The 15623-nt window shown below is 60.6% G+C and overlaps 1 protein-coding gene across 1 annotated transcript; it reads right to left on the bottom strand.

The window, feature by feature from the left end:
* Positions 1 to 9094: 9094 nt before the first annotated feature.
* Positions 9095 to 15345, bottom strand: WNT6 (Wnt family member 6). Its single transcript, XM_030487054.1, has 3 exons — positions 13169 to 15345; positions 10077 to 10378; positions 9095 to 9792 (listed from the first exon to the last, which is right to left on the bottom strand). Exons 1-3 carry the CDS (start codon positions 13428 to 13430, stop codon positions 9331 to 9333), a joined length of 1026 nt encoding a protein of 341 aa, XP_030342914.1. The 5' UTR covers positions 13431 to 15345; the 3' UTR covers positions 9095 to 9330.
* Between the last annotated feature and the right edge of the window lie 278 nt (positions 15346 to 15623).

The following is a 15623-nucleotide window of genomic DNA, read 5'->3' as shown; positions in this document are numbered from 1 at the left end:
GGTGTGTGCGCAGGTGGGGGTGTGAGTGTGAGTGGCCCATGCTGGGGGTGTGACTCTGTGTGTGGGCACAGAGCATGGCCATGTACATCCCTTGGAGGTGCTGGCCCTGTTCTGGGCTCCCTAACCCTGTGCCAGGGAAGCAGCACCACAGGGCCGATACCTTTGGAGGAGCTGTGGACATGGCTCTGGTTTCCCTTGATGGGCCAGGCAAGCACTCCTTGCCTTGCTTTCCCCACAAGTCTTCCCAGGCTGGGCACCCAGATTGTGCCCGTCTCCTTGATGCCATCACCCCAACACTCAGGCACCCCTTACCTTCACAGCGTCCTGCTTCATCTGAGAGCTGCATGGTGGCCTTGCAGGCTGTCCCTATGTCCTGCTGCTCCTGTGGGGACAGGATGTGGCCCTGGGAAAGCCTGGGGTAACTGGACTGTCAATGAACACTGTCAGCCCCAGTGCAGCCCCTTCCTGGTCATGGGGATATTTGGTGTCCCCTTAGTTTGGGTGCCCACCCTGGGCGAACTAGAGGGGCTCCCCTTGGGCGCTGGTAGCTGGTGGTGGCAGGCAGTGTCCCCGCAGCTCCCCAGTGTCCCCAGCCACCGTAGCCCACACCATGCTGGTGTTCATGCCATTATCAGACAGGCGGCAGCTGGCAAAGCTCTGTCCCCCCGGGCGGGCTCCATGCAGCATCTCTGCTGGCACAGCAGCACGGGCGGGGGCTGCCCGCGCTCCTGTGTGTCGGTTCCTGTTTGCACCAGGGAGGAAAATGCTTTGCACTTGGGAAGTGAGTTGCAATCTGGAGCTGGGCCCAAAGGCTGTGGTGTGCCTCTGGGGACCCTGGCTGCAGGGGGGTGGCATCCCCGCTGAGGTCCCTCTTGCAGTCCTGGGAGTGCTGGCTCTTCTGCCCTCAGCTCTGCTCTCAAGCAGGTTTAGCCTGTGGGCAGGTAGAAGTCTGGCATGGGGGCAGCATCTACCCTCCACCTGCTCACACAGCTTGGCAGGAGGGGGGGCACAGACCCTTATGTCCCTTGGGCGATGCCCTGAGTGCACAGAGAAATCCCTTGCACAGCATTGCTCCGGCACACATCTCACTTCTTCCATAGCTGCTGCCTTCCTGGAACCCTCCAGCACCCGGTGGGTGATGTGGGGGTCCCACAGGTGGTACTGTCAGGACTACCCCCCTGCCACCCTTGCCACAGACTTTGGCTGATGGGAGGTGCAGTGCCAGGGCTGGGCAGAGCACACCAGGGGAATTGTGGAGGTGACACGCACTGGACTCTAATGTAGGGGCCATTGCTCCTACACTCCTCACCTCCTCCCATCCAAAGCCTGGCTCCTGTGCTTCGTTTCCCCTTTGCACTCTGGTACAGCCTGGCTGGACACCCCCTTATGTGGGAGGGGGGAGGCAAAGGAGCATTCCCAGCCCCCTGATTCAGGTGTCCCAGCAGGTCCTCACCATCCCCTGCTCTTTTGAACCACCCCAGGAGTTACACCCAGGCATGTGCTGCCCTTGACCCGGATGCACCATAGGGTGCTCTGGGGTCTTCTTTTGGGGGTCCCCTGGTGAAAGCAGGGCTCCATTCCACCAGAAGGCAACTCTTGTGGCTCCCAGGACCCTGGTGCCCGGGCTCTGGGCGCGCAGATGTTTGTGTGTTAGTGAGGATCCTGTGCACAAATAAATGCCAAGGCAAATCAGAGGGGAAACGCTTTCATCCTCCTCCAGCCCTTAATGACATAATCGCTTCCAAGAGCGGGTGTCTCACTCGCACGCTCCTGCTGGCTTGGGGAGGAGGCCAGCCACTGCGTCCCACTGCCAGCACTCGCAGCGGGGGCAGGTGGGGGGGACTTGTTTCCTCATGTCCCAGCAATGTCCTGGGGCTGAGGAAGAGCCAGGTGATCCCTTGGCTCCAGTCTTTCTTCTGCGTCACACCAGCAGAGCCCTTAAGCACAAGATGAAGCAACTGTTGTGGCCTGGGGAACCAAGGGCCTACAGGACAGGATCTGGCCCCTCCAAGCAGGGCTGGGTGCAGGCAGGTGTGCAAGGCTGCTGGAGGATGCTTTGGTCCCAGTGGGAGCATCAAGACTTCGGGCAAAAGCTGGACCCTCCGTGAGCATCACATCTGTGCTTGTCCCTGCTACAGCCCCGCAGCGGGAGACACAGGGCCAAGGGACCACGGGACCTGCAACCTCCCAGCTTCTCAACCATCTCCAACACCCTTCAACAGCCCCACACTCTGCAGAGGCTGGGCAGGGATGTAGGAAGCTCTCAGACCTGGCATGAAGAGTGTTGCCGTCCAGAGCCAGGGCAGGAAAGGAGCTCCCCTGCCCAGGCCAAAGCACCCAGGCAGGTCCCTTCCTTCAGCAGTTTATATGGTGCCCCAGGATATGCTTTGTGTAGGGGGCTGGGGAAGCATCCATCTGTCCTCCTCTCCATCCTCACTTCCCTCCATCCTTCTGTCCTTCTGGTCCTCCATCCCTCTGACCATCCCTTTGTCCTTCCATCCCTGTTGCCATCCCTCCATCTCTGCACCCCACATCCTCCTGCACAGCTCGCAGATTGCCAGCACTTTCCCTGCTCCTTTCCCTTTCCCTCATGCAGGAGCAGGTCCTGCCAGCACCCCACGCTGCAGCCTCTACACCCCAGGAGAATGGGGCTGGCTCTTCTGTTGTCATCCCCATCAGGACTCCATTCCAGCACCTCTACATGAAGCCCATGGCTTACTGGCTCTGTTCCCCACTCCCCTCCTGGCAGGTGCCCTCCTTTAGCGCCTTCTGCTTTGGGGTAACCAAGTTCCAAACCCTGTGCCCTGGACAATCATGCACTGGTTTTCATAGCCACTGGATGGAGGGTCTTTGTCATCTCCTTGGGTCAGTGAGTTGTCTCTCTGCAATTTTGGGGTGCCCAAGGATGACCCCCTACAGACCCATGGCAGGGAAAGGCAGGGGTTGAGATCTCTCTGCTCTATCATGCTGCTCCCACTTGATCTTACAGATTGGCTGGATGCTCACGGATGGAACTGGAGGGCAGCATGGGGAACGACCAGCCTGCTCCAGCCAAGCAAAGTCCTGGCCATGCTACAGCCCTCAGAGGGGCTGATGGCTCCTAGGACCACCAGGTCCAGCCAGTCTGTGTGCAGCTGGGAGGATGCACACAGGGAGGATGAGGCAGCCCTGCTGACAGAGAGCGAGGCTGAAAGGGTGCAGGTGCAAGATCTGGGGAACCTTAAATTGTGGATGAGCAGGAGGATGGACAGAGATGGAGAAACACCAGGACAGATGCTCAGTCTGATGCCACCAGGACCTGGAAGCCAGAAGAGAAGGATGCTGGTAGCTGCCTGTCTTGCAGTCTGCAGGAGGGCATGCAAACCAGTCTGAAGTGGAAGGATGAGGAGGAAGGAGAGGTTCGCTGGGAGCCCATGCAGCCAGCCACGCTCCCAGCCTTTGCTGTCCTGCAGCGCAGCTCTCCCTGCTCCCCTGCCCGGCAGCACCCACGGGACCGGAGTGACGGCTGCATGAGTCAGGGCTGGGCGTGGGGTCGGGGCGACCCTGCCTTTGCGGCAGCGTTAGTCACCGTGCGGAGCTGCCCCAGCCCGGCAGCACTGGAGCCCCCAGCATCGCTGCCCTCACGCCCCGCGACCTGCCCGAGTCTGCTCGCCGTGACTCAGGACCCAACCGCACGGCCACCCGGCCGGCCCGGCCAGTCCTCCTGGCTTCCCCGGGGCTGGGGCGCTGGCAGGGCCCGGAGCAGCGGGTGCACGCCAGCCCCAACGCCATCGCTCGGCCACGCTGCCCCTCGCGTCAGGGCGGAGCGGCAGGATCCATGCACCTCCAGCCTTCCCCGACAGCATCCTGGCGGTGAGGCAGATCTTCGCTTCTCATCCTCCTCCCAGCACCTGGCAGTGGTGCACCCAGCGGCAGCAGGGTGCAGGAAAGGGGTTGAATCCCTGCTGTGGGAACAATCCCATGGGAGCCTCCAATGCCAAGGCTGGGCAGGCTCCTACTGTCGCTGCCTCCCCCACACCACAGGGACTGGCCGTATGGGGGGACATCCTGTGGCAGAGCAGTTCCCGAGTTGGTTGGGGTGCTGGTATGATGGGGATGGGGGATCCAGCCCTTGCACTGTCTCTGGCAAAGGAGAGCACATCCCTAAAGGGCCAAGCTGCTGGCTGGGGCAGTGGGGAGGTGGCTGAATGATGAGATTGCTCAAGCGCATCTGTGCAGTGCTGCTCCAGGGTTCTATACCCTGCAGGAAGGGATGCACGGCCCCAGGGATGGGTGGAGGGTTCTGGTCTCTGTATGGGGTGAGCAGCGCATGGAGCCACCTCAGCAGCTACTTCTCCCACACCTCTGCCTTCCGGGGTATGCATAGTCAGAGCCCTCTTCCCAGAGATGGAGGATGGCTGCTGCCTTCATTACAAGGCAAGTAATGAGGCCGCAGGAGTGGGAGGGATCTGGATAAGGTGAAATGTTGGCAGTCAGAAGCAGGACCCAGGGGTGGGGGTCTCTGCTCTGTCCTTCTGCTGGGGGGTGCTGAGGGGTGCTCTGGGACGGGGGCAGCTCCCTGCCAGCCTCCAGAGTCCACTGCCCCCACAGACACTGCTTAGTGTGTGTCATGCCAGAGCAGCTTGTCCCAGGATGACACGGTTTCGCAGACAGAGCAGGGGCCAGACGCCAGTGCCAGAGGGGGTCTTGGAAAACAAAGGACACAGACCTCTCATGTTCACAGGCAGTGCCCCCAAACAGCATATCTGAGGGTCCTTGAGCACCCCATCTCCTGTCCCTCGAGGGCTCATGCCTGCTGTCTGCACCCTGCTTTGGGTGCCTCTGGACCCAGAGTATCCCTTACCTGGGTGCTTGGAGATGCTGGAGCAGGGCTGGCCCAGACACCTCCCCCAGCACCCATTTTCCCCCTGCCAGAGCCAGCCACTGCGCACCCCAGGAATAGGAGAGAGTCCCAGGAATAGGGCAGAGCTAGGAGCAGCAGGGCTGCAGTGGGCCAGCAGAGCCCCCATGGCAGGCAGGGATGAGCTGGACCCTCCTGGGCAGGTCAGGGTGGATGTGGTCCCATGGCTGCATGGGTGACATCTGTCAGTGGGAGCTGGAGAGGGGACAGAGGGGGACAGTTGCAGGCGGCTCCCTGGAGGGAGCAGCAGAGCCTCGAGAAGGAGCGTCAGAGGCCCCCGGCAGAGCAGGGCTGGGCAGGCAGGAGCCCTGGCCGGGACCCAGCTCCAGCAGCCGGGCAGCCCCCAGCTCGGCACCAAACAATGAGCAGGCAGAGGGACTGTGACCATGAGAAATGGGTTTGTTGGGAGTTTCTGGTGCTGCTGTCCAAGCCTTCCCTCAGCTGAGCTGGTATCTTGGTTTCTCAGCCTCCCCCTCAAAGGCCTATCTGCGTTATTCCAAAGTTTTTTAAAAAGCTTCTTTTTTTGGCTAAAACATTCTATTTTTGGTCTCGGTCCAGAGATTGGGTTTTTTCCAAGTTTGATTGAATGAATGTGTCCGGCTGTTTTCAACTTGGGCAATTGAAGGGAAAATTGTGCTCTTCCCGTTTGAAAAAAGTAAAAAGAATGAAACCATTAACGTTACAGAGGTTTGGGATTTTTTTTTTTTTTAACCCAAATATTATAAACTTCCTCTTCTTCCCTTGGGAAGATCCTGAAAGTTTTGCAGTGTAAACTGCCCAGCATAGGGATGTGGGCTATACACACATATATACAGCTATAGCCCCTGGACTCCCCAGCTGTGTGGCAACCAGGCAGCCACCTTTGTACACCCCTGATTCACACCAGCCCCCCCCCCCCCAGTTGGGTCCTGCCTGAGCATTGTCCCCAAGAGCATGGGATCGAGAGTTTGGAAGGGAATTGGGGCACTTATACATACTCACATGCACACTCCCATGCACTTTCTCCCACGCACACCCATACACATACACCCCTATATTCACAGTCCCCATGTACAACTCTCCACGCTGCATATTCCATGCACCTCCACGAACCCCCGTGCACACCCACATTCATGCAGCCCCATGCACACCCCTAAACACCACCCCTCACGCCTTCTTACACCCGCCCATGCAAACTCCCCGGGACAGCCCCCCATGCACTCCCTCATGCCCCTCATATACCCGCCCAGACCTCCCCAAGCCCACCCCATACACCCCCCATGTTCCCCACGCAACCCGTCACCCCCCACACTCCCCATTGCCCTCCCCCGTTCCCCCGGTGCACCCCGTGTCGTGCCGCGGCTCCCCCTGGCGGCCGCCCGGATCCACGCCGACCGCCCCGCGCCGCATCCCGGGTTGCCACGGCGACGGCGAGGATGCTGACACCCCCCCTCCCTCCGGGCTGGGAGCTGGGGGCTCTTGAGATCCTCCAGCGGGCTCCTAGGGGTGTGGAGTGCTGGGGGACTTGGAGGAATCTGGGGAGCTCGTGGAACACTTCTGGGGAGTTACTGGGGGCCCCTCGGGAATGCTGGGGTGCTTCCAGGAGTCCAGGATGGGGTGCTATGGGATGGGGAGCTTCTGGGGAGCACCTGGAGGTCTAGGGAGCTGGGGACATTGCTAGGAGTCTGGGGAGCTGGGAGCTGGGAGATTGCTGGCTGTTCAGCCCTCTCTGGATCACTGATTCAGCCGCTGCCTGGCTACCAGTGTCACCTGACTATGCCAGGGCCTCTCCTTGCTGCCACAGGAATGGATTTGGCTCTGCCAGCTCAGGGCAGCAGGGAGCAGGAGTGGGGAGTTGGCAGCCCCCCAGCAAACCCTCCTCCCCAGCTGGGCAGGGCACAAGACACAACCGCCAACTTGTTTGCACAACCACAAGGGTCTTACAAGCCCAGTGATGAGATATGCTGGGGATGCAGAGGAGTCATCCCACAATCAGTGGCCATGTGTCTCTCTCCAAGTGAGAATCCCTTGTCCTTGCACTAACTCCATTCTCCATCTTCTTCCCCCTACACATTTTTGGCTTTTGTGATCTCCAATCTTAAGGATTTGTGGTTTGGGACAATGGCAGAGGGGACGCAGGTCAGATCCCTTACTCAATTACCTGTCTTTCCCAGGGTTTATCCATGATTCAGACCTCCAGAGCTATGTCCATGCAGCTAGAAGAATGAAAGCAGCCCATTGTGGGGAAACTGAGGCAGGCTCCCAAGAAGGAGCTTGCTGAAGGTCAGAGCTAGGACTCTGGCATCTCACAGAGAGATTCAAAATCCCCCAGTATATCTGGGCTCTGCCTGGGATGGCTCCAGGGGAGATCAGAGGTGACCCAAATTTTCACAGGACCTGCCTGATCTGAGCTCCCCTGATGGGCAACCCAGGGTTTGAGGTGTGCTCAGGTTTTTCTAGTTCAAAGGGACCTGCTCCCCATATCTCCCAGCACACAGACCCTGCATCTCCTCAGCTCCCATGCTGCAGGGCCCTGCTGCACCCACACGTCCTCCCTGTCCCAGACACACCTGCAGAAACACAGTAAGACACGCGCAAACAAACATGCTTGTAACCAGGCACACACGGGGATGGTGTCACTGGCACACACATGCTGACAATTTCCCATATATTCATAGACATGCATGAAGACACATGGGACAACTTGTTTGCACACCCACGAGGGGCTCACACGCACGGTGATGGGTGTGCACAAGTTCACACACACACATATGGTCGTGAGCACATGTAGCTGTGTTACCTGTGCACGCACACACATGCACACTGAGCTGCTTGTACGCACAAGTACCTTCACTGCACCCACCCAGCCCATATGTTCCCACGGGTGGGTGCCCAGCTGGGAGTTCCCGGGAGCCCCTTGTGCCTCCCCTCTCCCAGTCAAGCCAGGAGGGAATTTCCAGCTCTGAAGCTGCAGATGACGGATTGAGAGGCTCCCGCCCAGCCAAGTTAATGGTTGATGGCATCCTGCTTCCCCTGCCCTTCCCTGCTGGCTGCCTGGGCCAGGTGAGGAGACACCCGCTGGTGGGCATCACCAGCAGCAGCCCACTGCAGCTCCCCTGGCCTTGCAGCGTGCCCAGCACCGCAAGCTCCCCTCCTGCCCTGCCTGGCGATACCCAGTGTGGGGCATTGCCCGCCTGGTAGCCTTTTTGCAGAGCGGTGGACAGACAAAGCCCCCATGCCTTTTGTTGCTACAGCGTGGAGGGCAGGCACAGGAGCATGGACCTCTCTGCCCAGGCTCTGGTTCTGCTGACATCCCTCGGGGGCTCCTCTGCCTAGTGTGGCATTGCCAGCTGAGTGGGTGCTGCACACACACATTCCCCTCTGCAGCTACCTAAAGCCCCATGCTGGGTAAGCCTGGAGAAACCAGTCGTGATGGGCTTCTTGCAGCATAGCAGGAGCCCCCTTGGAGACCCATGGAGCCTCTGGAGCTGAGGGATGGCAGCCTGCCCTGCTGGGCAGCCAGGCGGACTGCTCCTCACCTTGTGTTTGCCCATGAGGGGCATGGGCTGATCAGGTTACCAAGACATGCCTGGCACCGTGCCGGCAAGGTGAGGCTGCACGTGGCAAACAGCACGCCAAGCAAATGCCTCGCATGCCACCAAACCAACAGTGTAAGCACCACACAGGGCTTCTCCATACCAGGCTCCATGGTGGGGACTGCAGCGATGGTGGCTGAAGACAGTGAGAAGTATAGATGATACCTTCAAGAAACTCACAGCTCATCACCATGGTGTCAGGGCTGCTAGCCATACGTCCTGCATGAGAGGTGAGTGGAGGGGCCGTGAACTGCAAGTCACCCACAAACATCACAGGTCAGCTGGTGGCGGGACACAGACTGGAATCCCCAAGCGATGGCGGCCATGGATGATTGGAGGAGAGCACCCATCCAGCCTGGGGGCTGCAGAGCAGGGCAGGAGAGCACTCGCCCACATCCACACTCATCTCCTGGCTCTGCAACCATGGAGAAAAGCAGAGAGTGGATAAAAAACAAGCTTGGCTCTTCCATGGTTGCCAGCACAACCAGTATGAACAGGAGGCTGGAGGCAGTATGGCTGTCTGGGACTCACAGCCAGGGCAGGATGGCTCTCTGTCTGGTCCCATCCCGGTCTGGGAGTCAGCGCTTCCCAGCCCTCCCCAGGAAGCGCTGTGGCACACTGGCTTTAAATAGCTTTATTAGTGGAAGCTCTGTGCCCGCAGTCCCCACCGCGGGGGCCATGGGGATGCCAGGCAGCCCCACACTGTCCCCCAGGGAAACCGGGAATCCCCAGGGTGCAGAGCTGGGCTCACCCACGTTGTCCCTGCCACCGGCGCAGCCTGTCTCTGTCCCGGGGGGGCTGCAGCGTGAGCCTGGGGGTGGCCCCCCCAAATTGTCCTTGCCTGACCCCAGGCCATCAGACGCAGAGGCTGAGCTCCTGACGGACGGAGCACTTGCGGCACTGCACCACGCAGCACCAGTGGAAGCGGCAAAGGCAGTTCTCCTCCAGCACCACCGTCTCATCCCGGTGCCCTCGCCCGCAGCACAGCAGGTCGCACCCGCTGGTGTCCATGGCTGTGCTGTTGCAGACGCGGCCCCGGGTGCCCAGCGAGCCCGTCTTACGGTTAGCCGAGCAGAAGTCCGGTGAGTCAGCCGAGTAGATGAGGTCCTGTTTGTCGGGAGGCTTGATGTTATCACCCACGGGGATGAGGGTTTTCCCATCGTTGCCTCCCATCACCTTGAAAGCCCCGTTGAAGCGCTCAAGCAGGCGGTCCCCCACCTCGCGGAAATGGGGCATCTTCCGCCAGCAGGTCCGCAGGGTGCAGGAGCCTGACAGCCCATGGCATTTGCACTCTGTCCTCATGTAGCTCCGTACCGCCTGGGGAAGAGACAGCGATGCTCAGCCCTCAGTCCCCCACCTCCCTGCCCAGTACCGCCAGCCAAACCCCTGCCTCATGGTGCTGCCCTAGCCCCAGGGAGAGTCTGGGGAGGCACAGGGTGTTTCCAAAGCACCTGCAAAAGGCTCCTGAAAGATACTTGGTCCATATTTCTCCTAAAGTTGGTGCAGATATGTGGCTTGGGGGCGATAAAGCTGGAGGGTTGAGCTGGGTAGGGGCACAGGGGGCTGATGCTTGTGGAGGGCAGGGACTGGGGGGACCTTACCAAGCGCCCAGCTTCATTGTTGTGCAGGTCAATAAGAGCTCGGATGTCATTTTTGCCCTTCTTGCTCTTGGCATCCATGAACTGCTGGGATTTCTCATAGCCGAACTGCACGTCATCCCCGCAGCCCCCCCACTCCCAGGCCGTGCCCTCGGTGCCCGGACCCGCCGTGGGTGAGGGGGGAGCCCGGCTCCGCGTCAGCTCACAGCTGCACTGCAGCAGCTCGCCCATGCTGCAGGCCTGCGTGATGGCGTGGCTCACCCCCGCTGCCGTGATGGCATACACGAAGGCTGTCTCCCGGATATCTGCAGGAAAACAGACAGGGCTGGGATGTGGGGTCAGCTCTGGCAAAGACTGCAAGCAAAGCATCCCCCCGGCAGCATCACACAGTGGCTCGGACCTCCCCTTCTCCCCCTTGGTCTATGCCTGGTGCTGTTCCTGGGTGATGCACCCACCCTGGGGCAGGCTGCCTGGTGCAGAAGACATCTCCTGCAAGCAGATATGCAGAATCTGGGCGATGGCCAGGCCCTGACAGTGTTCCTCCACCCAGCTGCCAGGCCCTAGGGGCAACAAATCTCCCCTTGCAAGGGTGGCTGCTGCCCCATAGGAGAGAGGGGAACTGGGAGAGTATGGGGGGTCCTGGTGACCAAGTGGTACCCAAAGCTTCCTCATGCTACCCTGCAATGGTCCTCCAAGTATTTAAAATCCCATCCCCAGATGCAAATTGGCACCAGGAGAGAAGTGCTGTGAGGGACGCTGCAGTGTCCCTCTGCAAGGCGACAGCAATAAAGCTGTGTTGCCCGCTCTCCCCCCATACCTGCTTTGCCACGGAGCGCTGCCTGCCCCCCTCCCTGTGCCGGCATAGCCTCCACCCTGCAGGATTATTTATTATTAGTATTTGCTCCTGTCTCTCTCTGCTCCGGGACACGAATTCCAAGCATCCTTCCCCTGCCCAGACCTGCTGCTCACAGCCGCAGCCAGCGGGGGATTCTGGCAGCAGAGGCGCGGCGCCCTGCTCGGGGGGCTCCCCTGGTCCCCCCGCCCCGTGCCAGTCAAACCCCTGCCCACCCGAATGCCAGGGCAGGGCTGCCCCGGGGGGGTGACATGCAGGGCGTGCCTGGGGCATGGGGACAGAGGGGAAGGTGTGGTTTTGGGGGTGCCCCATCCCTCCATCTCCAGAACTCTGACTTTGGAGGGTCTGTTGGAAAAGGGGCTCCATGAGTGGCTCCTCCACAAGCTGATTCCCATCGGTGCTAGTAGGACCTGGGCACACCGGTGCCCTTCCAGCAGTGTCACCCTGGGGAGAGCCCTGGCCCTCCTGCCCTCCTTAAGCCACACGACCACCCGCCTGCTGCCACCTGGGGCTGGCAGAGGCTTGGCGGGCAGCCTGGAGCTGGCAGAGGTCCCTGTGCCACCCTGCCAGCCACGGCCCGGGGGGATGCCGCTCCTCTGACAGCTCCTCCAGACACGTGGCTGCCCCCATGGCGGCCTGCCCTGGCACGCTGGGCCTGGCACAGGCTGCAGGGAGGGAAGGGGGACAGCCATGAATGCACCACGGAGGCCATGGCCGGGAACCGGGGCCCTCTGTAGCATCCTTGGAGAGTAGAGGATTTTGAATGGGAGGTGAGAACCCCAAAAATGCTGAGATACAGTCCCTGCAGGCTTACAAAGAGGCTGGTGCCTGCTGGCACCTTTCAGTGCAGGGCAAGCTCTCTGCTTCTGACACGATGCCCCCCTGAGGACCTCCATGCCTCTAACTGGTATGTCCCATGCCCTCAGAGTACCAGGCACTCCCAAACTCGCCTCTGTCCCCAGGACATTGCTCATCACCACCACCGCAGCAGCAAGGCTGGGCCAAGCAGAGCATAATGGCTCTTTCAGCATCCCCTGGCCCTGAGTATCCAACAGCTCACCCACCAGCATGGTCTCACCCTGGCATTCTGGCACCACTCCACTTCCAGCCTGGAGCCCTGCCTGGCGCAGATCCCACCTGCCTCACTGCCAGGTCAGTGTGAAAATGGGTGACTCCAGAGGCTGTATACTCCCCATGTGCCTTGGGTCTCTGCCCCTCGACTGAATGCACCTCCCCATGTTGGGGGGAACCCACACTTGCAAATCAGCTTCTTAAATGAGCCTGGGTCAGTGTCTCCCTTGGGGCCCCAGCTTTGCCGCCCACTGGTACCCACAGCCGGCAGGTGCCCAGGGTGTTCTGCCCTTACCAAACCCCCAGGGAGGCCACCCTGGTCCACTGCAAGGTCCAAGGGCACACCCAAGATGCATCAGCAGATGTGATGGCCGAGAACGCCGGGGCTTACTCCAGCATATTCATCTCTCCCAGCACAGAGACCAACAGGGGAACGGGGGCAGGACGCAACTCACCACCTGCTAAGTGGCCCTACCAACCCAAGGTGCTTCAAGTTCACACCCCCCTTCCCTATCCACCTCCCAGCCTCTGTTCCTGGGGATCCTGGCAATGCTTTTCCATCCCTTACAAACTCATGGGTACCTCTTTGCTCTGCTCCTGCTCTGGCCTTGATGCAGCTGGGCTGGGCTTGGACCACTGTATCCACCTGGCTGGGACCTGCCCATCCCTCCCTGCCGCCCTGTCCCTCTGAGTGACACCACGGTGCCCACCTAGGGACACAGGAATGGGGGGCAAGCACTCCTCTCCTCTGCACCCTGCCAGACCAGGAGGAGGGATGTGCAGGGCACCCATGGGGCGAGGAGCAGCTCCCCACTGCTGCGCAATGCCTCCCACCCGGGCCCCTTCCCCCAGCACACCCCGGGGTCCCAGGAGAGCAGTAAATCACTGCCAGACGAGGGTGCATTCTTGGGCTTTGTGAAGCCCCGCGCTGTCTGGGAGCATCGGTAATTGCTTCATTACAACACAGGGAGACATGTCCCAGCAGTAAAACCTCAGCGTGACTACACCAGGGAGCACTGAGCAACCCCCTGCACACACACACGCACACGCAGAGCACACACACTCACAGGTCTACATGCCCAGACTCTGCTCCAGGAGTCCCGGGAAGGCACGCGACCCAGAAGCTGGAGGCTTTTTGGGAGATGGGAAGCAGGGGAAGCACTGGCCTTACCCTGCTGCAGGATCTTGCCGAAGTACTTGCTGTGACTGGTGCAGTTCCAGCGGCGGAAGCGGAATTGGTACTGGCACTCCCGGACGCCCAGCTTGGTGCCCTTGGCCACCTCCTGCACTATCTCTGGCTCCAGCTGGCACAGCTCCGCCTGCTTCCCCGCCAGCCGCTTCGTCTTGCGGCAGATGCTGTTGGGGTCCATGACCAGGGGGCTCCCCACTGCCCTGCAGGAGGGGACAGCGAGCAGAGCAAAACCAGCACCCATTCCTGGAGAGACCAGGGTGGGGATGGGGCATGGCCAGAGCTACTCCCAGGGATGGAGCAGGGCCATGGGGCAGTGCTGGCTCAGTGCTGAGCCTGGGTGACAAGGGGACAGGGAGAGGTATGCAGGGAGGGCAGAAGAAAAGGCATGGGTGGCACCTGTATGCCAGCACCCAGGGGACTCCTTGCCCTGCCCAGTCAGTCAGGGAATGGGGCAGATCCCCACCTGTGGAGCTGGCTGGAGGATGCTGCTGCACGTGCCACTCCACACCCCAAAGCTCTTGGGGACATCCCTGGAGGTGATGTGGTGGTGTCCCCGATGGGAGGTGGCAGACACACTGTGCTGCTCAGCAGCTGCTCTTTGGGTCTGCCACTGACCTGGCACAGCCCTGGCATTGTGATGTGACCTATGCCTGGTGCAGCTGCAGCTCTTGGTGTGCCTCCCCCTCTCTGGGGGGGTGCTCGCTGCTCCATCCCGTGGGAGATGAGCCGAGTGACCTTGCTGGTTATAAAGCCCCTTGGATGCTGGCCAGGCTCCCATGCTCCTGCTGCCCAGGCACTGGCTCCAGGGGAATGGAGCCACAGGCAGGCATGTGAGGGAGGGAAGCAGGTGGCATCGCCAGCCCTGCCGATGCCAGCACGGGAGGGCAAGTCGCAGCTGGGCCCGTGCCAGAGGCGGCGTTTCCTCCCCAGCACAGCTGGAGCGAGGTGCCTGGTTCTTGGGGCTGGGAGGCAAAGCCTGAGCAAAACGCCACGCTCCCTAGTGCGCCACTGGCTATAGAAACTCCTTTTCTTTCCCCACACATTTCGCCTGGAGTGCCCTCCATGGCACAGCTTGTGCAGCTGTGTATCCTGCCGGCACCGTGCCTCGTGCCGTGGCAGGCGATGCTCCAGCTCCGCCACTGGCAATGCTGGAGCCGCAGTGGGCAGAAGGCAGTCACACTGTGCTGACGGCCTCCTGCCCATGCCGCCCGTCCTGAGGCATGGAAGTTGCATGGTCATGGGTTGCCTGAATTTAGCATACCCCAAACAACGACCCACTTGGCCCCTACTTGCCTCCAGCACTGCTCCTGTGGGCTCAGAGCTTGTCCTGCTTGATAACGTGATTTTCCTGGCTGTGGATGCCCACAGCATCCACTTAGCATCCCCTAGTGCTTTGGGATGCCCGAGGACTACAATGCCACATCCCCTGGGATCCCCTGGGGAGCAGCACCCGGCCGGCCTGTGCTGCCGGCAGCCCCACTCGCTGGGGAGCACCAGCTGTGCTGCAGCTTCCGAACCCAGACCTTTATAGTCTGGCCAAGCCCCAGGGGCTCGAAAAACACAAGCTGAATCTCAGTGTTTAACTATGTTCTGGGTTTCTTTTTCGTTCTCGCACAGCTGGGGGGCTGCAGGACTTCACTTGCCATCCTGCCCCCAGTGCAAGCCCCCTCTGACCTCCTTGTTTGAAGATCAAGGCTCTGCCAGGGGCCCCTTGCCCCACATCAGGCTCCCAGGCTGCCCGCGTGTCCTGCCCATCACACCCCAGCTGGGTTTGGGAAGGATGTGCCCTCTCACACAGCCTGGAAAAGGAGTCGTGCTTTGTCTGGAGGTTTAAAGGGTTAAACAGCTCAACCTAGAGGCACAGGCTGGAAAGCTGACCTCCAGCAGGGAAACTGAGGCAAGCCCACACCCCTGCTGGGGAGAATGCATCTCCCTTCGCTTCCCACAGCTCAGTTTCCCTTTGCTGCATGATGCACGGGTGCCCCTGCAGAAGGCTGGCACAGAGCCATGAGGCTGTGGCTGGGATGGCACAGGCTTGCCATTGATGGGGAAACTGAGGCCCACGTAGGAAGCCACCAGCAAGCCTGCCCAGTCCTATCCCACGATGACCACATGGGGATTCAAGGCTCAAGGCCGGGCTTCCAGCTCTCCCTCCTTGGGGACCACGGGCTCCCAACATCCCCAATGAGATCGCAGAGGTTTGGCCCCCTGTTCTGGTGGGGCGGGGAGGAAAGGGAGCCAGGATGGGACTTTCATTAAGAGACAACTCTTTGTACTCATATAAAACGATGCGCCAGCCCCCCGGGGCCATCAGATCAAATGCTGAACTGCGGCTCACCCCAGCCCACCACATCAGGCCAGGAAGAAGAGCTCAGCCCCGCGGGGCCGGGGGGGCGGGCAGCTCCGGGGGGGTCTGCACCCATGTTCCGTGCGG

The sequence above is a fragment of the Strigops habroptila genome, chromosome 5 (assembly GCF_004027225.2).
Source record: "Strigops habroptila isolate Jane chromosome 5, bStrHab1.2.pri, whole genome shotgun sequence".
In the NCBI taxonomy this organism is placed as follows: Eukaryota; Metazoa; Chordata; class Aves; order Psittaciformes; family Psittacidae; genus Strigops; species Strigops habroptila.
The sequence above is the reverse complement of the archived record's forward strand: the minus strand, read 5'-3'. Positions and strand labels throughout refer to the sequence as shown.

What these genes read in the sequence shown, in the direction of transcription:
- WNT6 (XM_030487054.1), bottom strand. Translation starts at nt 13,430, where the DNA reads ATGGGTGCTGGTTTTGCTCTGCTCGCTGTCCCCTCCTGCAGGGCAGTG. An exon ending in CGGCAAGATCCTGCAGCAGG is followed by an intron (nt 10,379 to 13,168) that starts GTAAGGCCAGTG and finishes GTTTTCCTGCAG; the next exon opens with ATATCCGGGAGACAGCCTTC. An exon ending in ACAATGAAGCTGGGCGCTTG is followed by an intron (nt 9,793 to 10,076) that starts GTAAGGTCCCCC and finishes TCTCTTCCCCAG; the next exon opens with GCGGTACGGAGCTACATGAG.